Below are 26,094 nucleotides of genomic sequence, written 5' to 3'. Positions count from 1 at the left end.
TACACTCTAGAGGCTTCATTTCTTCAGATTAATGAGGGTATGGTTGTGCTGATTGGATTAATGTGTTCATGGAATCCCAGAGTTTTTTAGTTTTGGCGCAAGGAGTGTTTGAGTGACACAACCTCTGGCAAAAGCCCCATAGGCTCCAATACAAATCTGCCGACATATTTCTCACAAAAATCCACAAGGTACACGTTTTGTCAACGGCCATAGGAGCCGTATTTATTACCGGACAGACATAAAAACACATCCACGCGTTCGGTAGAGTCTTGGGTCTCATACAAACGCCGTATTTTTTAGATAGCTGTTATAGTTTTGCGCTGGTTCCCATTTGTCTGAGGTGTGGATTCTGTGTAACTTGCAGCCATGTCTCTGCATTTTGCAGCCGCACAGGTGCGGCGTTGTCGTGGTTACGAGCACTCACACGCTGCAGGATCTGTCTGTGGCTCACAGCTGCTCGCTCCTTGTGACCTGATTAGTGGAGTCACATGACGCAGCTATGCTTTCTGTCAACAGACCAATATGATAAAGACACTCGCCCCCCCTCCCCCCTCCACCCTGACGTCTTCTCACTGTTAATCACTCTCAGTCAGTCAGTCTGTCTAATTCTCCTCCCCTCTCCCTCTCTCTCTTCCTCACCACCATTCCCTTCCTCACCCCCTCACCCTCCCTCCCTCTATCTACACCCCCCCACCCCACCCAATCCAATAGGTGCGCCGTTGTCGTGGTTACTCGCTCACACGCTGCAGGATCTCTGTCTGTGGCTCAAAGCTGCTCCTTGTGACCTGATTAGTGGAGTCACATGACGCAGCTATGCTTTCTGTCAACAGACCAATATGATAAAGACACTCGCCCCCCTCCCCCCTCCACCCTGACCTCTTCTCACTGTTAATCACTCAGTCAGTCAGTATGTCTAATTTTCCTCCCCTCTCCCTCTCTATCTCTTCGTCACCACCATTCCCTTCCTCACCCTCTCACCCTCCCTCCCTCTATCTACACCCCCCCACCCCACCCAATCCAATAATTTCAAAATAAAAGCCCCATGGAGGGAATTTTTACTGTAATGTCTGTGATGAGGCCTATTAATTAAAAACTTTTAAGTGTGAATAACAAACATTCTGTCTCCCACTACGAATATTACTCGTACTTCTAGTACTACAACTGATACTTCTACTACCATACTGCTAGTATTTCTACTGCTATTAATACTACAACTACTACTAATGTTATTACAAATACTACTATGGCTAATAGTATCAGTATTCCAGCTGTTTCTACTGCTATTGATACTAAACCGACTTCTACTGCTAGTACTAATACCCAAATTACGACTAACATTACTACAAACAATTTTAAACCTCTTTTTATTCATCTCAGCTTTTGTTATTTCTGTACTTTTTAAAATTCATTTAAGCTCCTGCAACTTCTGTTTTGCAATATTTCACATTTATTTCAGCTGTTTTCATTTCTGCTTTTTCAGCAAATCTATTGAAATTCCTTTCAGCTTCTCCCATTTCTGTATTTTCAGCTATTTAAAATTAATTTCAGCTTTTCTAATATCTTTTATTTCAGCAAATGTATTCAAATTCCCTTCGAGTTTCTGTATTTTCAGCTATTTTTAAATATTCAGCAAATGTACTCAAATTCCCTTCAACTTTCTGTATTTTCAGCTATTTTTAAATATTCAGCAAATGTATTCAACTTCCCTTCAACTTTCTGTATTTTCAGCTATTTTTAAATATTCAGTGCAGCTTTCAGCTTTTTGCATTCCAACGCATTTTCAGCAGGAAATGCCTTTTCTAGTTATAATTGTTGGAATGCATTAACGATGCATTCCAAGTATTGTTCTTCGAATCTTTATTTCTTCATCTTCAACTTCTTCTATTTCTTCCGCGCCACCTTTCAACTCCTTCACACTTTCAGCTATTAAAACCGTTCAAATATTAAAATGTTCAGCTCCTTTCTGGCTTGAGGGCTATGACTTTTCAGCTTTCTACCTCTTATGCTTGAATTTATATAAATCAATAATCATTAATATTTTAACATGGTTTTCAAATGGAGTTTGCTTTTCAAATCCTCTTCAACTTCTTCAACTTTCAGATTTTTCAGCTTCGCCAATCTTTCAGCTACAGACACCATTTCAACTCTCAAATGTTGACACAAGTCTCAACTATTTTATGAAAAAAACTGCTTCTTGATATCTATTGTACTTTTTTCATAATCACTGATTATGTTTCACTAGTTCTTCGCTCCGTTTCTGACTTTTACATGAGTGTGTATTGCGTCTGCTAGAGTGGAGAGCTCGAGGCTAGAGTGTGGGGCATCGCAGGAATCTGGTTAAAAAAATATGGAACTTTTGTCCTTGCAGCCAAAGTATACACTCTAGAGGCTTCATTTCTTCAGATTAATGAGGGTATGGTTGTGCTGATTGGATTAATGTGTTCATGGAATCCCAGAGTTATTTAGTTTTGGCGCAAGGTGTGTTTGAGTGACACAACCTCTGCCAAAAGCCCCATAGGCTCCAATACAAATCTGCCGACATATTTCTCACAAAAATCCACAAGGTACACGTTTTGTCAACGGCCATAGGAGCCGTATTTATTACCGGACAGACATAAAAACACATTCACGCGTTCGGTAGAGTCTTGGGTCTCATACAAACGCCGTATTTTTTAGATAGCTGTTATAGTTTTGCGCTGGTTCCCATTTGTTTGAGGTGTGGATTCTGTGTAACTTGCTGCCATGTCTCTGTCTTTTGCAGTAGATCGTTAATGATCACAGGTGCGCCGTTGTCGTGGTTACGAGCACTCACACGCTGCAGGATCTGTCTGTGACTCACAGCTGCTCCTATGACCTGATTAGTGGAGTCACATGACGCAGCTATGCTTTCTGTCAACAGACCAATATGATAAAGACACTCGCCCCCCCCTCCCCCCTCCACCCTGACCTCTGCTCACTGTTAATCACTCTCAGTCAGTATGTCTGTCTATTTCTCCTCTCTCTCTCTCTCCCTCTATCTCTTCCTCACCACCCCTCCCTTCCTCACCCTCTCACCCTCCCTCCCTCTATCTACTCCCCCCCACCCCACCCAATCCAATAATTTCAAAATAAAAGCCCCATGGAGGGAATTTTTACTGTAATGTCTGTGATGAGGCCTATTAATTAAAAACTTTTAAGTGTGAATAACAAACATTCTGTCTCCCACTACGAATATTACTCGTACTTCTAGTACTACAACTGATACTTCTACTACCATACTACTAGTATTTCTACTGCTATTAATACTACAACTACTACTAATGTTATTAAGAAATACTACTATGGCTAATAGTATTCCAGCTGTTTCTACTGCTATTGATACTAAACCTACTATTACTGCTTATACTGCTAGTACTACTAATACCACAATTATAACTAATACTACTACTAATATTACTACAAACAATTTTAAACAAATTTAAGCTCCTGCAACTTCTGTTTTTAGAAAATCTATTGAAATTCAGCTTCCCCACTTCCTGTATTTTCAGCAGTTCTTTAAAATAATTTCAGCTATTCTTATGCCTCTATCAACAGCAATTTTTTAATATTCATTTCTGTATTTTTTGCAATATTTCAAATTTATTTCAGCTGTTTTCATTTCTGCTTTTTCAGCAAATCTATTGATTCCTTTCAGCTTCTCCCATTTCTGTATTTTCAGCAATTTCAAATTCATTTCAGCTTTTCAGCAAATGTATTCAAATTCCCTTCAACTTTCTGTATTTTCAGCTATTTTCAAATATTCAGTGCAGCTTTCAGCTTTTTGCATTCCAACGCATTTTCAGCAGGAAATGCCTTTTCTAGTTTAGGATAAAGCCTTATTTCTTTTACGTTTTTATATCAAATTTAAGCTCTCTCCTGGACATTTTCAGTTTAGGTTTAATAAAGATAGAACTCCTAATTATTAGAAAAGTAATTACTATCTTTGATTTGTTACCCCGACCTGATTGACCTGATTGGAAAGTAACGCAAGAACTCATACAAACTTAGGCGAGTATTGTTGGTTTCAGTGTAAGAGGTGGAGCAAGTGCGTGAGATTGCATACAAATACAAAAACACATTTTGAGAAAGGTAGCTGCTTATTTTTAACTGACGTTTAATACACGTTTTTATGCAATTTAGCTCTGTTTTGCAGGTAGAGCTTTAAATATTCAATCAACTCAGATTGTAGATCAAAGAGACACTGTAGGTGATATTGTCTACCCTTTTATGTAGAAGACATTAACTGCTTGCACCTTGTCTAAAGCTCAGGATGCTGTAGCACCACCTTATTAGTTGGAATGCTTTAAGCATTCCAAGTATTGTTCTTCTAATCTTTATTCCGACTTATTGTTGGAATGCATTGAGATGCATTCCAAGTATTGTTCTTCGAATCTTTATTCTTCATCTTCTATTTCTTCCGCGGCACCTTTCAACTCCTTCACACTTTCAGCTATTAAAACCGTTCAAATATTAAAATGTTCAGCTCCTTTCTGGCTTGAGGGCTATGACTTTTCAGCTTTCTACCTCTTATGCTTGAATTTATATAAATCAATAATCATTAATATTTTAACATGGTTTTCAAATGGAGTTTGCTTTCAAATCCTCCTAAACTTCTTCAACTTTCAGATTTTTCAGCTTCGCAAATCTTTCAGCTACAGACACCATTTAAACTTTCAAATGTTGACACAGGTCTAAACTATTTTATGAAAAAAACTGCTTGTGGATATCTATTGTACTTTTTTCATAATCACTGATTATGTTTCACTAGTTTTTCGCTCCGTTTCTGACTTTTACATGAGTGTGTATTGCGTCTGCTACAGTGGAGAGCTCGACGGCTAGAGTGTGGGGCATCGCAGGAATCTGGTTAAAAAAATATGGAACTTCTGTCCTTGCAGCCAAAGTATACACTCTAGAGGCTTCATTTCTTCAGATTAATGAGGGTATGGTTGTGCTGATTGGATTAATGTGTTCATGGAATCCCAGAGTTTTTTAGTTTTGGCGCAAGGAGTGTTTGAGTGACACAACCTCTGCCAAAAGCCCCATAGGCTCCAATACAAATCTGCCGACATATTTCTCACAAAAATCCACAAGGTACACGTTCTGTCAACGGCCATAGGAGCCGTATTCATTACCGGACAGACATAAAAACACATCCACGCGTTCGGTAGAGTCTTGGGTCTCATACAAACGCCGTATTTTTTAGATAGCTGTTATAGTTTTGAGCTGGTTCTCATTTGTTTGAGGTGTGGATTCTGTGTAACTCGCTGTCCTGTGTCTGCACTTTTGCAGCCGCACAGGTGCGTCGTTGTCGTGGTTACGAGCACTCACACGCTGCAGGATCTGTCTGTGGCTCACAGCTGCTCCTTGTGACCTGATTAGTGGAGTCACATGACGCAGCTATGCTTTCTGTCAACAGACCAATATGATAAAGACACTCGCCCCCCCTCCCCCCTCCACCCTGACCTCTACTTACTGTTAATCACTGTCAGTCAGTCAGTCAGTCTAATTCTCCTCCCCTCTCCCTCTCTTCCTCACCACCATTCCCTTCCTCACCCTCTCACCCTCCCTCCCTCTATCTACACCCCCCCACCCCACCCAATCCAATAGGTGCGCCGTTGCCGTGGTTACTCGTAAACACGCTGCAGTATCTCTGTGTGTGACTCACAGCTGCTCCAATGACGTGATTAGTGGAGTCACATGACGCAGCTATGCTTTCTGTCAACAGACCAATATGATAAAGACACTCGCCCCCCCTCCCCCCTCCCCCCTCCACCCTGACCTCTTCTTACTGTTAATCACTCAGTCAGTCAGTATGTCTGTCTATTTCTCCTCCTCTCTCTCTCCCTCTATCTCTTCCTCACCACCCCTCCCTTCCTCACCCTCTCACCCTCCCTCCCTCTATCTACACCCCCCCAACCCACCCAATCCAATCATTTCAAAATAAAAGCCACATGGAGGGAATTTTTACTGTAATGTTTGTGATGAGGCCTATTAATTAAAAACTTCTTAGTTTGAATAACAAACATTCTGTCTCCCACTACGAATATTACTCGTACTTCTAGTACTACAACTGATACTTCTACTACCATACTACTAGTATTTCTACTGCTATTAATACTACAACTACTACTAATGTTATTACAAATACGACTATGGCTAATAGTATTACAGCTGTTTCTACTGCTATTGATACTAAACCTACTATTACTGCTAGTACTACTAATACCACAATTATAACTAATACTACTACTAATATTACTACAAACAATTTTAAACAAATTTAAGCTCCTGCAACTTCTGTTTTTAGAAAATCTATTGAAATTCAGCTTCCCCACTTCCTGTATTTTCAGCAGTTCTTTAAAATAATTTCAGCTATTCTTATGCCTCTATCAACAGCAATTTTTCACTATTCATTTCTGTATTTTTTTGCAATATTTCAAATTTATTTCAGCTGTTTTCATTTCTGCTTTTTCAGCAAATCTATTGAAATTCCTTTCAGCTTCTCCCATTTCTGTATTTTCAGCAATTTCAAATTCATTTCAGCTTTTCTAATATCTATAATTTCAGCAAATGTATTCAAATTCCCTTCAACTTTCTGTATTTTCAGCTATTTTAAAAAGTTCATTTCAGCTTTCAGCTTTTTGCATTCCAACGCATTTTCAGCAGGAAATGCATTTTCTAGTTCCTCTATTTCTTCCGCCGCACCTTTCAACTCCTTCATACTTTCAGCTATTAAAACCATTCAAATATTAAAATGTTCAGCTTCTTTCTGGCTTGGGGGCTATGACTTTTCAGCTTTCTACCTCTTAAGCTTGAATTTATATAAATCAATAATCATTAATATTTTAACATGGTTTTCAAATGGAGATTGTTTTCAAATCCTCCTTAAACTTCTTCAACTTCTTCAACTTTCAGATATTTCAGCTCCGCCAATCTTTCAGCTACAGACACCATTTAAACTTTCAAATGTTGACACAGGTCTCAACTATTTTATGAAAAAAACTGCTTGTGGATATCTATTGTACTTTTTTCATAATCACTGATTATGTTTCACTAGTTCTTCGCTCCGTTTCTGACTTTTACATGAGTGTGTATTGCGTCTGCTAGAGGGGGACCTCGCGGGCTAGAGTGTGGGGCAGCGCAGAAATCTGGTTAAAAAAGTATGGAACTTCTGTCCTTGCAGCCAAAGTATACACTCTAGATGCTTCATTTCTTCAGATTAATGAGGGTATGGTTGTGCTGATTGGATTAATGTGTTCATGGAATCCCAGAGTTTTTTAGTTTTGGCGCAAGGAGTGTTTGAGTGACACAACCTCTGCCAAAAGCCCCATAGGCTCCAATACAAATCTGCCGACATATTTCTCACAAAAATCCACAAGGTACACGTTTTGTAAACGGCCATAGGAGCCGTATTTATTACCGGACAGACATAAAAAGCACATCCACGCGTTCGGTAGAGTCTTGGGTCTCATACAAACGCCGTATTTTTTAGATAGCTGTTATAGTTTTGCGCTGGTTCCCATTTGTTTGAGGTGTGGATTCTGTGTAACTTGCTGCCATGTCTCTCCCTTTTGCAGCCGCACAGGTGCGGCGTTGTCGTGGTTACGAGCACTCACACGCTGCAGGATCTGTCTGTGGCTCACAGCTGCTCCTTGTGACCTGATTAGTGGAGTCACATGACGCAGCTATGCTTTCTGTCAACAGACCAATATGATAAAGACACTCGCCCCCCCTCCCCCCTCCACCCTGACCTCTTCTCACTGTTAATCACTCTCAGTCAGTATGTCTGTCTATTTCTCCTCCTCTCTCTCTCCCTCTATCTCTTCCTCACCACCCCTCCATTCCTCACCCTCTCACCCTCCCTCCCTCTATCTACACCCCCCCACCCCACCCAATCCAATAATTTCAAAATAAAAGCCCCATGGAGGGAATTTTTACTGTAATGTTTGTGATGAGGCCTATTAATTAAAAACTTCTTAGTTTGAATAACAAACATTCTGTCTCCCAACCCCCCCTCACCCAATTCCATCATTACAAACTAAAAGCCTCAATGATTATCTGTACCTTAACCATGAAGCGGTTTCGTTGAAATACGCATTGCTCTTTCAAATACTACTATAACCACTACGAATATTACTAGTACTTCTAGTAGAACTACAACTGATACTTCTACTACCATACTACTAGTATTTCTACTGCTATTAATACTACAACTACTACTAATGTTATTACAAATACTACTATGGCTAATAATATTCCAGCTGTTTCTACTGCTATTGATACTAAACCTACCATTACTGCTTATACTGCTAGTACTACTAACACCACAATTATAACTAATACTACTACTAATATTACTACAAACAATTTTAAACAAATTTAAGCTCCTGCAACTTCTGTTTTTAGAAAATCTATTGAAATTCAGCTTCCCCACTTCCTGTATTTTCAGCAGTTCTTTAAAATAATTTCAGCTATTCTTATGCCTCTATCAACAGCAATTTTTTAATATTCATTTCTGTATTTTTTTGCAATATTTCAAATTTATTTCAGCTGTTTTCATTTCTGCTTTTTCAGCAAATCTATTGAAATTCCTTTCAGCTTCTCCCATTTCTGTATTTTCAGCAATTTCAAATTCATTTCAGCTTTTCAAATATCTGTCATTTCAGCAAATGTATTCAAATTCCCTTCAACTTTCTGTATTTTCAGCTATTTTCAAATATTCAGTGCAGCTTTCAGCTTTTTGCATTCCAACGCATTTTCAGCAGGAAATGCCTTTTCTAGTTTGTTCTGGCCTGTTGTTTGACTGCATTTGTTTGAATGGTAAATGTACAGAATGCTGATGTTCAATTTATCTTTTCTAAAATCAGAAATGTCCGTGCCATTGCAGTGTGTGGGAGGTGTTTGAAAACGGGGGTTCTGTCATTTATACAATGTTCCCGTCATGCAAAAAATGAGAGCAAATTAAATGCCAGTAATCTGTCAGAATTCAAGTCCAGAGCTGGTTGTCTTCTCCCCGTTGTCCAACAGCCTCATAGCACCTAAGCACTGTAAAACACCAAGGGGAGACCTGACTGTTCACATTAAATAAACAGGAACGTCATGCAACATATTGTATTTTGACGGATTCTCCTCAGTCTGACTGACTGACTTCCACTGCCCAAGATCCCACGTTTATTTCCCTCCAATCTGTCAAGGGGTAAATCGTCTGCCATGGCACGACATATGCCTGTCGTACTGAAAGAATGTGTCAGATAGTGGTAGCGTCTTCGTAGATTGGGTTTGTTCTGCCTATGCTTGCTTGGCTTAAAGTTGCCTCTGTTTTCAGCAAGTTGCTGCTGTGAATCTGGGTCATTGGGTAGATTGTGGGGGGAATAGTTGGGCTGAACGCACGAGGCACCTGAATTTGGAGCATCAGAAGTCAAGCTGCATGCTCAGAAATCAGTTCAGCATGTCAAATGCAAACATTTCTCCTCTCTCTCTCTCTCTCTCGGAACGTAAGGGACAAATTTCCCATTTAAAAACGCAAATGAGTGTTAACGGCATTAAAGGCAAATAAAGAAGCGCTCAAGCACTTGATTTGATACTTTACAAATTGGAAATCGTCCATTCTGTTTCCTTAGTGCGTTCACATTATTTCCCTCATAAAACAAATGTCCCCCCTCCAATTCCCCATGATCCCCGGACGTAAACTAGGCCTTGACTATTGAATTAGTTTCCCATTTACGATCAAATTTGATTTTGAGCTACGGCCACAGGCCGCAAGAAGAAAAAAGCAATGTAGTTGTTGCAGTGCGAAAATATTATTATCATTTTTGTCTTTATCTTTTTTCTCTGATTTTGGATGTTAATTGCCAATAAGAAATTTGCCATCCGTATTTTACTGTTGCTATGACCACTACATCCTACAGTACACCGATGAACACACATTTTGGGAAAAAAAGATACGTGACCCGCACCTTCAAAGGAGCGTTTGCCATATGTCGCATCAACAAAAGCCGGGACTGCTGCCTCACTGAACAGATAAGACTCAACCTAAAATCAATGGTTAGCATGGAAATGAGAGTGACATGAAATGTATTCAGGATTACATCACTGCTGCCTGTCTACTTGTTTTACGCATCACCCGGAGGCAGCTGTGCAATTAAGAGGCAAAACCCCCCCACAGTGCAATTGTATTAATAAGACAGGAATTGTCTTTTTCAATAATATGTATATTTTTGACTGTTTAAATTTGGTTTTCTTGTAATCGTGCAGTCTGACCTGAACACACTGACATTGCCACACTTGACCTTGACACGTGACCATCTAAGCTTTGATATCGTAAGATCAGTTGTGCCCCATTTTCATATTCTTCTCTCGAGGTTGGAATTGGAATCTGATTTTGGGGCTTTTACTGTTCAGCACTCGTCTTTTTACCCTCTCTAGGCTTCTGTTGTTCCAGATATATGTTGCCTTCAGTCAAGGAATTGTTCTCCTCCACCCATTTTCCACTTGACTCTTGGAGGTGATCTTGGCTTGAGATGTTGTGCACGAGGCCCTGAACCCTCTGCTCCAGCACATTATTTGTCTTCCGTGAAGGCAAATTGTTTGCAATGCAAGTCGTTGCAATTTAACCATTCGCGGAGGTGATGAGCTTGCCTATAGTTGGGTGATGGTATGGAGCCACAGCATAATAAAGTAGATTATACCAGTGTGTGTATATATGTGCTAACATGTAGCGATGAACAACGTCTCTAGGCTGCTAAGTAGCTGCTGTTTCCTGTTGGGACTTCTTCATGGCTCCAGCTCACACTCAAGATTACCAGCTACTGATGAGCGCACTGATTTTGGATCAGTACCAGCTATTGGCCAATACCCAAAGCCCAGCTATTGGCAGATGGGTCCATCCCTTGTCAGGAGAAATACACATCCAAAAAGTTCCAAAGGTCAGCTTTTTAAATGGCTGGAAGAAATGAACAGAGGGGTTGGTGCTGCTGTAACTGGGAAGGGGTCGAAGGTCATCCCCCAGGTTGAGATGAGGAAGGTGAATAAATGGCTGCTGTCAGAGGGTTTCTATCCAGGACGTCTTCATCCGGTCCGTCGAAACACATTCGTTGCAGCTCAATTGAAAATCCAGATGGAGATAAGATATTTCCTGTTAAGTTACTCTCACTTTTCTCTGGCAGCCAATCTAGCCTGAATTGCACATGGCGTAGTTGAAACAGATCTTATGGATTCGCAAGTTACTAAAACTTGGCTGTGAAAAGTAGAAACGCCTCCGGACAGCTTTGACGGATTAAATATCGCCTTCACGCCCCCACCTTCACTCTCCTACTCCCCACGCTAGTCATAGCACGAGAAAAGAGAATGGAGAATCTAACTGGTTTTCTTTATTTTACGTGTTCGGGCGAGTGTATAGTTTTACTTTAGCCGCCTTTTGCTGATTGCGGTGTGTATGTCCACACGTGGCACAACATGTTGCAAAGTTCATTACAGTTCTTCCACAAAATCAGAATGGCAAAAGGGCAACGTGGTCGCTCTGTCTCTACCACACTCGGCCCTTGTCTATGGGCGAGGAAGGCTGATCACGGTTTCCCTGACGTTGCTATGGGGACTAATTGAATGCGAGTTGCACAGCCGCCACAGCTGTGTGACACATTTAGATATAAACCCTTCTGTTTCAGGCCCAAAGCCGCTATTTCACTCTTCTAATACCACGACCATGGAATGAAAGTGTTGTCCCAAAGCGAGGACGTAGTAGTTCAATCAGGCTTGTCCATCTTGTGCCATAATGTTATTTTTCTGATGACTAAAATTGTGAGGCTCCTGGCCCGTCATGGCGCTTTAGTTTCTTTATGGTGTCCAGATGAATCCAGTTCACACACATCTCTCGCAGACATTCTGACTCATATTGGCAGAAACATCCCAGGTAGAACTAATAACATAAATTATAGCTAATTTGATTGAATCACTGCCGTGATAAAAAAACAATCCTAACTGTTGACAAGTCACTACTCATGTTCACACCAAGCAGCCATGTCTCGCACTTTTAAAATTCAAATATCGACTCGAGGCTGGTCAACAAGTGGGCCGCCATGTTGGAAATGACCTGCTACAAAAACTGCATTGGTTTCTAGAGCTATACCATCCCGGGCTGCTGACCCCAGTACAGGCAGGGGGTTTCTGTAGGACCCAACCATCTGGTTTATGTCAACTTCTGCATATAAAAGACCGCTTTCAGTGACAGTGAGGCTATGGCGGCGATCTCCCCACCCTGAGCTTAACGGCGGCTATTCAGAAACCTATGGGTGAGGTCACGGACACCACGTCCATATTGCGTACAGCCTGCGTTGTACACATACAACACACCCACCTGTTTGAAGCTGTGACAGTGTGAATGCTCTGTTTACATGTCGCCCTCAGGAGGAAGTGTGTGTGTGCAGGTTAGCTTCGCTGACGGCGCCTTGACTCTCCCTCCAGTTTTGTTGTTTGATGTCTTATCGTTGTTTATAGTTCAAGTCTATGGTGACATCATATATCACTGCAGCTCCACCCAGCGTGTCATGTGTTCCTCTACAGAATGTGCTGCGGTGGGAACAGCCACTGATTTAGTCTTATTTGTTGGACACAGCCAAGCAAAAATGTCCTCAAGGGATACAGGGTCTGGAGATCTGAAGGCCCTACAGACACTTTCCAGTTTAGCAACCCAGTGTTGACATTTTTTACTAACATTCTAAAAATGTATTTAACGTCAAAACCTTGAAGTTCAGACCAGAACCCCCCCTGTTATTGGGGCTTTCACAAATCCATACATTTAAAAAAACAACACTATTGACAAGCCAAAAATGTTTCTTCATAAAGGACATATTTTTCAAAATGTAAACCTGTATCTGATATCAATCAGAAGACATGTTTATAATACACATACCTACAACCGCAGTTCACGTGCAAAGCAAGGGCATTTGTTTGTGTTCCAACATCATGTTCATCCTCTAATAAAGCAGCACAACCGTAACAACCTATTTGTTTCCTCCTTTTTAGGAAATCAAACCGCAGAGTCATTACAACCACGGCTACACTGAGCCTGTCAGCCGTAAGAACCATGTGGACGACTACAGCACTTGGGACATTGTCAAAGCCACACAGTGAGTGGATCAGATCGGTGCTCTCAGGGCCATGTGGTCAGATTGGGATGTTTGGTTTCACCATTGTTGTTATTCTCAGTCTGAGCGAGGGTCTCGTTAAGAATGTAACTTTCTTTATTATAAATCCAAACTGGGAAACAAATAAATTAGAATTGTGATAGAATTGTGTCTCAAATTCACAATGTATCCTCAGAAGGAGTTCCTTTGTTAATTTATTGTTACCAAAATTTGAACAAATGGAAGCTATATACACAACATTTGAGTGCATTAAATTACATTACATTACAGGTCATTTAGCAGACGCTTTTATCCAAAGCGACTTACATTACACTTTAAACCCATGGCTTTTTTCACATTTTTGCCCAGGGAGCAATTAGGGGTTAGGTGTCTTGCTCAGGGACACTTCGACATGGAACATGGGGCAGCCTGGAGTGCACACATCTATTAACGATATTTTTCAGGAGTTTTTATCACGCGACTGTCTGTCTCAGACAAGTTGATCATAGCCGCCCAGTTGTGCAGAAAATATTTTTTATTTTCCTTTTAAATGTGTCTTTAGTTGAAATGGTTTATTCGGGACAGATGTTTCACTGCAACATGTAGACTAAACGCCGCCAGCATTAATCTGCATATGCTAAAGTAGTGAGTGAGGACAGAATGTGGGGAGGTAGAGAAATATGTCCTATTTAGACAACAGAAGCTCTGCGCAAGATGCTACACGAGACACCAACAGATATGGTTCGTCTGCTTTTGAGGTCTGGAATATCTGTCTGTGTTTGAGATGAGATCCCTTTAATTCCTCTTCCTCAGGTACGGCATCTTTGAGCGCTGCAGGGAGCTGGTGGAGGCGGGCTTCGATGTCCGGCAGCCAGACAAAGAAAACGTAACGCTCCTTCACTGGGCCGCCATCAACAACAGGATAGATCTGGTCAAGTGAGTCCAGTCCCATTTTGTACCAAGTTGTTGGGGCCATAGATGGTTGTTGATAGGCCTGTTGCGTAAATCAATATATTGACTTATCGCACAATATATGAAAATGAGCGCCGTCATCTTTGGTGCTGTGATACATTGTATTAAAATTTACATATAAATGAAAATGTTTGCCAATCGCACAGCCTCAGATAAACAAGTCCAAATGGGGACAAGCCGTCGACTTTGTTTAAGAACAGTGGCAACAACTAAAATCTCACCTAAAACACAACCATCCCAGCAAGTTTTTTAAGCTGGGAGCTACTGTCTCCGGACTGCGGGTCCGCCTGTTCTGCCCGGAGGGCCATGCACAGGGCAAGTTCCCCCCGGGCCGGCCGATTGGTAGCAGGACCGAGACGACCCGCCTCTCGCTGCATCCACGGAGCGCGTCGCCCTGACGGCGGTAGAAGCCCCCGGGTTAACCGCCTTTTCGTATTTTCTCCCACCCTACCGCATCGCACCAAAACCGATGCTCCCCCAATGCAAAGGCAGATCCTGTTTCTAAACACACACTGAGATTTTACCCCGCTGTATTCAGGTCACTCGGTGACTTCAGGTTTAATGCATCCTTAGCAATATGCAGGCTGAGGTTGCAGTCGTACATGTTCTCCAAATACTGCTGATAGTGTTCGACCCTCTCCAGCAACTCCTTTTCTCTAATTACTGTTTAAAACAGGTGATACAACAATTCAAGAGTTATAATTAGTGTTACTAATTAGTTAGTTACCATGTCTTTATACGACCCACAACCTAAACATATATTCAATGTACCATTGCATAAAACGGATAAATCCTTTATCAGCTTTACATGAGTTCTCCACTTTCCATTTAATTTTGCAGAACTGTTTTTGACTGTGCTCAGTGCTGTAGTGGTAAAATTAGAGGTGGGTAAACTCAGAATTTTGTGATCATACAGACCTCGATGCGAAGCAACGCAACACAAAGCGTCGCGACTCTGTGAGGCTGTCCTGGCTATATTGCATTATGTTATCAGTAAAAGTCATATACAATCAATGACAATGAATACATGTGTTAGTAGTTTATTAAATTTAAGAAAACAGTGAAGAAAAGTATGTCAACACAACATAACAACACAATTGCAGATTAAGAACTATGTACATACGGAGTCTCCTTTTCACAGTAGTGCCCAGAGGGCCTCCTTGTTCTCCATGTCAGGTCCTGCCTTGCACAGAGGAGCCATGAACCCCAGAACACGCGTTCTGGGGTTCATGGCTCCTCTGTGCTTCTCCTCTCTCTATTCGACCTGGTGTTTCTCCTCTCCCTGTGCTCTCTGCATCATTGCCTGTCCTCTCACTGCCTGAAAAAATATATGTTGAATTTAAGAGTTAACCAGTTTAGCAGCCTGTCAATTACACTGACAACATAAGTTAAAGGAACACTCATGTACTACCTATGTCATCATAAATAGCCTATACAGCATGTTGTTTTTTTTACACTGAGAACTGACTTGTTTTCTAATCTACGCGTCACCAGGCGTTTTTCTTTTACCGTGCACGACCAGCGAACACAGAGCGCGCGACTACTACCCCCCACTCCCCCCGCAACGACTACCTACCCCCCCCCCCCCCGTCGGACCTTCTCGACTGGTCCGCGAAATATATTGTCTGACATGAAACCGGTCCGTGAGGTAAGGTTGGGGACCACTGGGCTGATCCACAGCGTGTATGTGCTTCCTGGATCCTGATTGGTGACGCTGCTGCAGCCGCAAGGCACTGATTGGATGCTCACAGACCGTAATACAGCGCAGATGAACATGATTCAGACTACGCTGTTTATATGTTCAACAATAGGAAACGTAGTCTTAGCTGTTTTAAAATTACACCAAGTTTATTTCGGATTATTCCAACGGAAGAATACAAGGCGCAGGGAACTTTGAGGTGCGTAAACGCTATTTCCAAAATTCCAGAGGTGCGTAAACGGCATTTACGTGCGTTTACCCTCCACTACAGCCCTGACTGCTGAATACTGTCCACTCTTTGTGTGGGCTCTGGGTCCCAGCATTTTGGCAGTCCCGTTGAATTGTGTTTTTTTCTTTTACCATTAGTGCTGCCCACACCTTGATTCGCTTATCAAAATGAGATTGTCTGGTGAATGGATGCTGTTTGAAGTTCAACCTGACTATTGTGTTTGTGTGTGCAGGTACTACATAACCAAGGGAGCCATAGTGGACCAGCTGGGAGGAGACCTCAACTCCACACCTCTGCACTGGGCCACCAGGTCACACACACACACACACATACACACCCTGCAAACAACACATGTGCCATTTGGTGGACATATTGGATTTCACAAAGCCTTTATTCAATTTCACAAATTGTCATAACAGAAATCTAATTCTAGGAAACACTTTTGTTTGCTTCCCGATTGTTGTCACTAGGGCATTTAGAGTTGTTTTCTATTGTCTGCTTCAAAGAAGAGATTTCTCATTCCTAAATCCCTCCATTGAACACACCTTTAGGACTCTGATTCCGTTTTGTAATTCTCACTGAGTGGTTTAACAGGGACAGGTTTCTCTTCTAAGCAGCCAGTGGGGCTTCACTCCTCATCCTGAATTATTGAATGACACACACAAACACACACACACAGAATATGTGTCTCGAACCAGCTCCCCACAACCCGGCCCCCACCTGACATTGACCTTTAAAAGCCCCTCAGCCTATCGCCTAAGTCATAGAACAAAACTCTCACATGAGATAAATCTTCGACATTACATTTATTCCCGTCTTTATTGCTCCAGGGAGAGGTTTACTTTGCAGAGAGAGAGGGAATTTGTTATAAAAATACATTTTGAATACCATATGCAGTATAGGCAAATAACAAATCACTCGCTAAACAGCTGAGACAAACATCAGATGATGAAAGCCGACAGGGAGTCTGTCGCTGTCGCAGCAGCACATGTTGCTCCATAATTTCATGTGCAAATATGACTGCTTAATAGGAGTGAATGAGGCCCTGATCTGTGGGCTGTTGAGTTTAGGCCGGTCCTCCATTCAGCATCTAAATGTGTGATGAAGTAAAAATGTCTATGACCTTCTTCACACCAGACCTCTGGAAAAAGAGTTATTTGTTCCTGTGTGTCACTGGCTGGTTTTACCAGACTACAAAGCATTCACCTGCCTAAAGACATAAAACACCTCCAGTAAAGATCAAACGAAACACTACTGTTCATTTGAAACATGTTACTCTTTGAGTGGTGAGTTGTCGCAATAAGACGTGTCCTTTGTTTTGCGCTCTTTTCGATCTCCTCCCAGACAAGGCCATCTGTCCATGGTGGTGCAGCTCATGAAGTACGGCGCCGACCCCTCGTTGATCGACGGCGAGGGCTGCAGCTGCGGCCATCTGGCCGCACAGTTTGGCCACACCTCCATCGTGGCCTATCTCATCGCCAAAGGACAGGTGGGTAACGTCAACGCGGCAGCTCATTCGTCAGGAAGTTGGCGTATTGCTAGAATACTTATACATTTCCCAGCAGCAGCTATACTTGTAGAGGGAGTGGAGTGCTCTCCAGTAGAGGGAGCCCTCGTGCTTGTCTTTTCCAACGCCCACTAATAATTCGGGTCGTTGGGGTTTTTGGATTGCATCTTTCCTCTGTCAGGATGTGGACATGATGGATCAGAACGGCATGACTCCTCTGATGTGGGCGGCTTACAGGACGCACAGGTGTGTACATGTGTTATTTGAGAGTGTTGCTGCTACAGTTCGTTAATTCATTTCAAGCTTCATGTATCTGCTGACTGCCGCCACACGCGCAGCTTCCTCATGCATAAATGAGTCGACATCCATTAGACAGACTGCAAATAATATTGTAGGAAATTAAATCCGATCCACACAAGTTTCAATGGAGCATTTTCTAATGATATTGATGTTTTTGGGGCAATTGAACTGCTGCTGTAGGCTAAAAAAATAGCTTATGCTTGAACTAGATGTTTTTTTGTCATGTTTGATATTCAACAGAATATCTCTCCATTTATTGCTTGTGACGAGCCTCTTTGTTTGACTCAATTTTCCTCCCTTGTGTGACAGTGTGGATCCCACCCGGCTGCTACTGACTTTCAATGTGTCCGTCAACCTGGGCGACAAATATCACAAGAATACAGCGCTGCACTGGGCCGTGCTGGCCGGCAACACCACAGTCATCAGCCTGCTGCTGGACGCCAACGCTAACGTCGACGCACAGAACATCAAGGTAGCGGCCCAAACCACTGTCTCGGTGCACCCGTACGGCCCTATTTGTTCAGTTCATTCAGACTTTTGGGGATGGTGGATTTGTAAAGAGCATTCTTGTGCGGTTTGTTTTTAGGGCGAAACACCCCTAGATCTCGCCAAGCAAAGGAAGAACGTTTGGATGATCAATCACTTACAGGAAGCGCGGCAAGCCAAAGGCTACGACAGCCCATCCTACCTAAAAAGACTGAAGATGGACAAGGTACACATTCAGACACGCGCTCAAACACATTCCAACACAAACGGGACGGGACAGGCGTTTTATGGTGTACAACAGTCAAGCAATATTTATTGTGGTCTCAAAATTGGAACGAGTAGACACAATGCTTTCATTCAGGTCACGTGAACATCTAATCTTCGCTGTGAAGACACACGCACACACATTTGTGTGTGTTCGTTTGATGGCCAGCTTCTGTCTCAGTCCAGATGGATTGCTCAGCCTGTCCACACTGAACCAGGGGACGGCCTCACAGCGTGTCTGGGATTGGGACTACCTTGTAGTCTAGAACTGCCCCCCGATCAGACAGTCAGACAAGCTGTGTCTGATATTACAACTACTGGAAAATACAGGAACAATTTTTATAGCCTCCAGTCACTACAGTTCATTCATTGACATGCGTCCAGATAAATATTCTTCTCATACATTGAACTTTAAACCCGGCGGCGTAAAACACACAAACATCTGTAGCTGGTTTGTTTTTGTCTCTGAATGTTTCTTTGCAGATTTTGTTTGCTCAAATATTGAAGATTGTGCATGCATAAACGTGTTGCTTCTACTAAAAACCGTTAACGTGTGTTGTCTTTCCACTTGTCTGCTGGGATTTTACTAGTTGAAGAAGGTAACTTTTAGAATAAGACTAGTTAGTGTTGAAAAACCTGACTAGAATTGATGCCCAGCTGAGCTTTTCCTCCCCTTCAGTGGCCCTGGTGAGTAGAGCTTTAAAGGCTGTAACTAGATTTGTAGAATACCTCTAACTTCTTTGGTTTTCTCTTGACTTTTCTCCACGGCTGAGACACAAATATTGTTATACAAATAGCTATAAAAAAGATGTAATGTTTGATTATTTATAAACACTTAATTTGCTTCTTTTTTTACCATGAAACTCTTTGAATCATGAATATTTCAGTCAGATTTCTCTAATAAATAATAATATATCTAATATTTCAAACTGCTGTTGGCACTCTCCCTTAAAATAGAAACCGTTGGAAATGAGTGCAGCAGTGTTGGTGATCAGCCAGTAGGTAGATAGCTCATGATTCATTACCCTATGAATCATAGAAATATTTTTACTTTTACGAAGCTCTTTGTACCCCCCCCCCCCCCCACCCCCCCTCCCAAGTTCAATGGGGGCTCATTCCTGCTTGTAAAAATCGCATCTGTATTATCCATTTTTGTCTAATCTCCGGCGTCCAGGTTTCGTACTAATTCTCTGTCTCCCACCTGGTTTTTCCCCCATTCCACCTTTTACTCCATCTTTTTTCTTCCTATGCCTCCTACCTTCCTGCTGCTTCTTCTATCTTCCTCTCCTTTTCCTGCAGGAGTTCAGGCAGAAGGTGATGCTGGCAACCCCCTTCCTGGTCATCTGGCTGGTTGGTTTCATCGCTGACCTGGACATTGACTCGTGGCTGGTTAAGGGCCTCATGTACGCCGGCGTCTGGGTCACCGTGCAGTGCCTCTCAAAGTACGTCTCCGGCCACCAAAGACCCACATGACACACCAGTACACTCGCATAGTGTTACCAGGGGATTTCATGTCTGTGCATTAAATAACTAATCTATCAAAAACATTTTTCGTATTGCCCAAATCACACAAACAATCCACACTGGACTCGTCTTGTCACAACTGTTGTGTAATTGCTCTGGATGTTTTTTGTCAAACAGCAGTCATGGCAGATTATCAAGGAATTAAGGTCACAGGCGACCTCTTCAATTCTTCCAGGGGACTATACTAGACCCAATGTACTGACACCTCACACATACAGCATACTACATCTGGTTTTGATAAAACACCACTGGATAGACACATAAACTGCACATGCACATATTGTGTATGTCATTTCCAACATTCCATGCCGTTTGTAAACAAATAGTCTCTTAAACAAACACACACACATACATTGCTCCCCCTACTTAAGCCCCATTACCGCTGCCACCTGGTCCTGCCAGTGTTGTTTGTTGTCCTCACTATTGTTTGCTCTGAGACTAAAATAACACACATTACGCAGTGTGTTTATTTCTCTTTACTGACATTCTTGTAATACCTACTTGTTGAACAAACAATGGTGGCTGTGAGTCCAGCTGCAGGTTATGGTTGCGTTTATTTTTGCTGCTATCTGCAGGATTCCCATCTAAGACCCAGCTTGCATTTGTCCATATGTGCCACAGCGTGCTGGTTCACATCTGCAGGGGGGCCATGGTATATTAAACACACGAGCTGAGCAGTGCAGTGGGACTAATGCCCTTTAAAGGACAATTCCCTAAACTACAGAAATCAGTTGTAATTAAACAGAAATGTGACTGGCAAAACTCAGAACAGATAAAGAGAACCCTGCTGATGACCCCCCTCCCCCCAACCCCCCTTCTCTTTCTGTGCAGGGCTTTCTTCGACCACTCCATGCACAGCGCTCTCCCTCTGGGAATCTATCTGGCCACCAAGTTCTGGATGTACGCTACCTGGTTCTACTGGTTCTGGAACGATATCCTTTTCCGTCTTAAGATGAGAAGAAGAAGATCAGCCTTTGCTTTTCTCACGACCTTTTGGGAACATTGCTTTATCTGGCTGTAAGTTATATGAGCAGAATGATCTGTACACAGCGGTCAGCGGCGGGTTAGCTTAGAATAATGACTGCAGAAATGTAACAGTCCGAGTAAATGAAGTTCCAATGCTTCCAGACCTGTAGCACCGTCTGGAAAACAAACGTCAACTCATAGCCTCTCACTTGTGTCACATGCTGGTTAACGGGCTATTTATTGAGCTTTTATTCATTTGTAGGGCAGTTTGTGAAATTGCACACAAGGTGTCAATGAAATATGAAGTGGTAGTTTACATGTTTTCCCTGCTGCCTGTGATGCCTGTAGGTTGACTTTAGCCCGGTTCTCCTTTGTGGAGGGCATTTAGTTTTCTGCCTCTCTGCTGCGCTGATGGGAAGAGGGTAGCATGACTTTGACCTGAGGTTATTGTCAAAGAAAACCGTTGTGTTGTCTGTTCCTCTAAATGCCGCTGGAGATGTTTAGTGTGGAGTGTCTACAGATAGAATTGATGGAAGGAAATGTACCACAGACTGACATGTTCCTGACCTGCCCCCCATGCCGGGTCTTCACATGTGCCCTGAGCCTCAAAGAGCGTTGGTGAGGCTCCGTTTGAGCCTGCAGTCTAGTAAATGCTTGTTCCTACACTCAATACAAGCTGCGCTTTCTTGTCCGGAGACGTTTCCTTTTGAAAAGTGCCTTTTCTCGTTATGCCTCCAGCTATCGCAGTAGTCATTTAGCCTTTGTTCTATCTGCCATATATCTCTTTCCAGTAATGGTGGGTTTTTATTTAAATCATGTTCCCGACAGCTCAGCGAGGTTCACTTTCCTCCTGCAGCCTTTTCAACTGTTGGCTCTCTCGCCATCGCTCGCTTTCTCTGTTGGACAGAGGCTTCTTGTTGCCTCTGTGCATATAAATGAGTTATGTATTTATAATCGCATGTATCTATGCAAATGTTTTATTAAAATCAGGAGCATTTTGGGACTGGATGGTCTGGAGCGTGTTTTAAAGAGAGACATTTTTTATGCACTGGTGAAGTTTTCTTTCAAATTCAAAGTGAACATAAATTGGTGGAAACGCTGGCAGTTAAAAAGTCCAAATATCACAATACAAAAATATATTCACCTTGGCTGAGGTGGACAAAAGATCTAATAAAAACCGATGGAGAATAAATGGTGACGTACAAGGTCCACTGAAGCAGAAGTAGCGGATGGAAAGATCAGATCAGTTTGGGGAGGTGAGGAGACTCCACTGACTTTGGTTTCAATTGTTTGAGCGTTCACTGGGACTTATTTAATTATGCTATCTTCTCCTCCTCTGCAGTTGTGTAATAGGACTTGACCGCCAGCTGTTGATCTCGATTAACCCAACTCCTCACATTAAACAAAGCATAAAGAGTGGATTGGAGCGCATGGTCCTTTGCATTTTCTAAATATTTCTTGAATCTGCACTTGGTTTACTGATCTTGGATCTAAGATGATGATATAAACCTTATGTTTGACTTGTCGGCTGAAGGTCTCCAACATCTGGTTTAAATCGTCCTGGCCTGATCATTTGGTCAGACGGGAGTGGAAACGTTTCCTTCAATTGCTCATGATGAGCAAAATGCAGTGCAAAGGGGGGGCGGGCTGTGTGCCTTTCACGGAATCGGATCATATTCTCCTCAATGGACTTTGCTCTTGAATGCATTTCCAGCAGGTGACCCTGGAGTGTTGTACTGTACTGATGTAGCATTAATCTCACAATAGTATGTCTGTGTGTCTTTGTGGGTCTTCAGTACCAAACTGAGCAATCCGTCTGGGACCCTCTTGCTAGGAGGACATTGTAAAAAAGAAACACCTCACCTCTCGGCCTTTCAAAAGATGAATGGGTGCTATGAGCAGGTTACCACCGTCTCTCCTTGAGTAAGCATTCCAACCCGTTTGAGGAGAGAGAGGAGTGAGCAGTGACGAGCCCTGAGAGGGTTTTACTAATCCAGTCGACACCCACTTCTCTATGGAGATACTTGTGAGGATCGATGGCTTCGTGTGGTCCATCAGACTAACTAACTGAGCTCTGTGTTCTTTAGTATCGTCTGCTATGCTCGATTTGGCCTTTGTTGGTTGGTTTGAAACGGTCTGTTTTGACGATCCAAATCCAAGAGTTCAGTTTGAATCGAAGAGTGTACTATCAACTTAAGTGGCTTATTATTGCCCTACAATTCATTTGAAGAAGAGAAACTCTTCTTCGCAGCCAAACCTGAATGTAAAGGAGGATGAGTTTGGCTGTAGATAATATAAAAATAAATAGTATTTGATGGATCAGGAAGAGCGATTGAGGTTTACATTTCAGGCTAACCACGGAGATATTTAGTAACACTAGCTGCACGGATCTAGGGGCAGCAGTAGAAAAACGGTTCCTCACACAGTGACATCCTGTGAGATTTAACAAGCTTGCGTATATACTTTCAGTATAAATTAAACTTGTGCTAGCAACAGCGCAGATGTTTCAATTTAAGAACCTAATCCAAACACCAGGATGGAACACAAGTGAAAGCCTGCTTCCATAGTCAAAGATTTGTTTCTCAGTACTCTCACTTTTAATCACACATTAGCAAATTGGGTCGAGGCCTCTATGTTTTCATTTTTATGTGGGCTTTGTCTGGCGAACAGCTGCAGAGTGACTCTACAACAAATAATCGACAGGCTCCACTCGGTGACACGAAGGACCTGCTTACAAGTGCTCTTTGGGAACCGGTATAGGTCCACTTCCATGTGAACACACTGAGTAGCAACGTGTGTGCGGGCTGCTAGTTCAGGAATGGTTCATGGTCTCCCTCGTGTGTATTCATGGAAGGACGTCCCGATGAGCTGAATGACACAGATCATGTCAGTTAGTCGAGTTACCATCCCAGGACAAGCCGACTCCTATTAAAGTCACTGCAATAGGACACAGTTTTGTTGACATAGAAAAAAAGAGGATATGATTGTGGTAAAAACCTGTCGTTACAAAGGAGATCTTTGTCTTCCTTAACCTTTCGCTGCACATCTCCCTTTTGCCACTGTCCACATGCCCTTCCTGATAAACACCGTCGCTCTGTTCTACAACTTTGGTAAATCCTGGAAGTCTGACCCGGGAATCATCAAAGCGTCAGAGGAGCAGAAGAAAAAGGTAAAGACACCAGCAGCACGGTGGACATACTACGCAGTGATGATGCTTTCTGCTGTTTCAGCCTCTAACTTAGCTGTTTGATTTTGTATTCGTACTTTACTCCTCTCAGTGTATAAAAGTGAGTGCGGGGGCATTATTAAAGGAATGTTAAAGCAAGCTTGGGAAGGAAAGCATGAGCGCAGGGGAATCATCGACACCGTGCCTTGATTCGTGAGCAGGGAATACAGGCCCCCCATCACGTACCATTTTAACATCAGCGAGCTGTGTAAGTCGCTGATTATCACACTAATGAGGAACAACAGAGGCCTCCTCTTCCTACCAGCCCCTGTGATTGATGAAGAGCTATATTTAACTAGTATTGTCCAGGACAGGACAGGACTCGCCTCTGCATCAGAGGCCTCAAAGGTTTCCATTCATCCCCTTCCACCTCTTGTCCTCTGATTTTAGTTTATTTGCACAGTAATCTAATGTTTGCAATGCTGTAAATGTTTTTTTTTTGCTGCTCAGGTCCGAACCCTTTTATGTTAAGAATGTTTGCCTTTAAAACCGAAACCAACCTAATGATCGTATTAAATTGTAATACTTCCATTGTAGCTTTTGTTTGGTGGGATCTCTCGGCTCTAAGGTTGTTATTTTGTTGCCGTGCCAATTAGAACTCTGTCCTGTCTCTGTCCGCTTTCAGCAAATAAATTCAGAAATCCTGCTTTTGTTTCTCTCTTCCTTCCTGCAGACAATAGTGGAGCTGGCAGAGACAGGCAGCCTGGATCTGAGCATCTTCTGCAGCACCTGTTTGGTAAAAATCACACTCCTCTGTTACATCAGCATACATGCAGAGCAGAACAGAAACAATAACACAAGCGCTTTGCGCTTTTGCGACTTTGTCCTGATAGATACGGAAGCCCATCAGGTCCAAACACTGCGCCGTGTGCAACCGCTGCATCGCCAAGTTTGACCACCACTGTCCCTGGGTGGGGAACTGTGTTGGTACGTCAACGCATTCACTGACTGGGATTTGTAGCTTTTTATCATAATGTTTTATCAGCTCCCTTGCAGAGTGCAAATGGAAAATTACAAGTGACTGTAAATCATTTGATCTGCACATGATGTGTCTTTTTTTTCTTTCTCCTGAACAGGAAGTGGGAATCACCGCTACTTCATGGGTTACCTGTTTTTCCTGCTCTGCATGATCTGCTGGATGATATATGGCTGCATTTCCTGTGAGTAGGAAACCCCGCTCCCCTTCCCTCGTTCTCCCCCGTGCTCAATGCGTGTCTCTGCGAACTCCCTCACCTCGCTCTGCTCTCACTCAGACTGGAGGATCCACTGTGCCACCAGTTATGCCAAGGATGGTTTCTGGCTCTACCTGACCCAGATCGCCTCCTGCTCTCCCTGGATGTTCTGGATGTTCCTCAACAGCATCTTCCACTTGATGTGGGTGGCCGTGCTCATCATGTGTCAGCTCTACCAGGTGGGAAACTTTACAATAGATCTTGTAATACTCACGCATAGAGCCACGCACAGATGGCTGACCTATATTTACCTTCTTAGATTGCTGCCTTGGGAATCACCACCAACGAGAGGATGAATGCCCGGAGATACAAGCACTTTAAAGTCACCGCCACGTCCATCGAAAGCCCTTTCAAGTGAGTGATCTTCTCTTGTGTGTTTACTACTCAGAGGTGTGTGTGTGTGAGTGTGTGTCAGAGGAACCTCCAACTTTCAGCAGTCAGGTTGCAGGTTGTTTTTCTTTCTTTCATAAAAGAGCGTAACGCTAAACTGGTGTAAGTGCGTAGTGTTTGAATGATGCTAACTGTAGTTCTGAGATATGAGATGGTACTC

The 26,094-nt window shown here is 42.6% G+C and overlaps 1 protein-coding gene across 1 annotated transcript in view; it reads left to right on the top strand.

Moving 5' to 3' along the window:
- The window catches only part of zdhhc17 (zDHHC palmitoyltransferase 17), a 78,915-nt gene that overhangs the window by 49,922 nt on the left and 2,899 nt on the right, over positions 1-26,094 (top strand). The window contains exons 2-16 of the mRNA XM_078101081.1: positions 13,039-13,142; positions 13,953-14,075; positions 16,272-16,349; positions 17,384-17,528; positions 17,728-17,792; positions 18,156-18,318; positions 18,433-18,558; positions 19,896-20,038; positions 20,952-21,054; positions 24,133-24,255; positions 24,986-25,048; positions 25,146-25,239; positions 25,389-25,472; positions 25,566-25,723; positions 25,804-25,898. Coding sequence (XP_077957207.1) covers positions 13,039-13,142; positions 13,953-14,075; positions 16,272-16,349; positions 17,384-17,528; positions 17,728-17,792; positions 18,156-18,318; positions 18,433-18,558; positions 19,896-20,038; positions 20,952-21,054; positions 24,133-24,255; positions 24,986-25,048; positions 25,146-25,239; positions 25,389-25,472; positions 25,566-25,723; positions 25,804-25,898 — 1,667 coding nt within the window. The remainder of the gene's footprint in view (positions 1-13,038; positions 13,143-13,952; positions 14,076-16,271; positions 16,350-17,383; positions 17,529-17,727; positions 17,793-18,155; positions 18,319-18,432; positions 18,559-19,895; positions 20,039-20,951; positions 21,055-24,132; positions 24,256-24,985; positions 25,049-25,145; positions 25,240-25,388; positions 25,473-25,565; positions 25,724-25,803; positions 25,899-26,094) is intronic.

This window comes from Gasterosteus aculeatus, chromosome 4 (genome assembly GCF_964276395.1).
Source record: "Gasterosteus aculeatus chromosome 4, fGasAcu3.hap1.1, whole genome shotgun sequence".
Taxonomy (NCBI): Eukaryota; Metazoa; Chordata; class Actinopteri; order Perciformes; family Gasterosteidae; genus Gasterosteus; species Gasterosteus aculeatus.
Note: the sequence above shows the minus strand (reverse complement) of the source record. Positions and strands in the feature narration are given on the sequence as shown.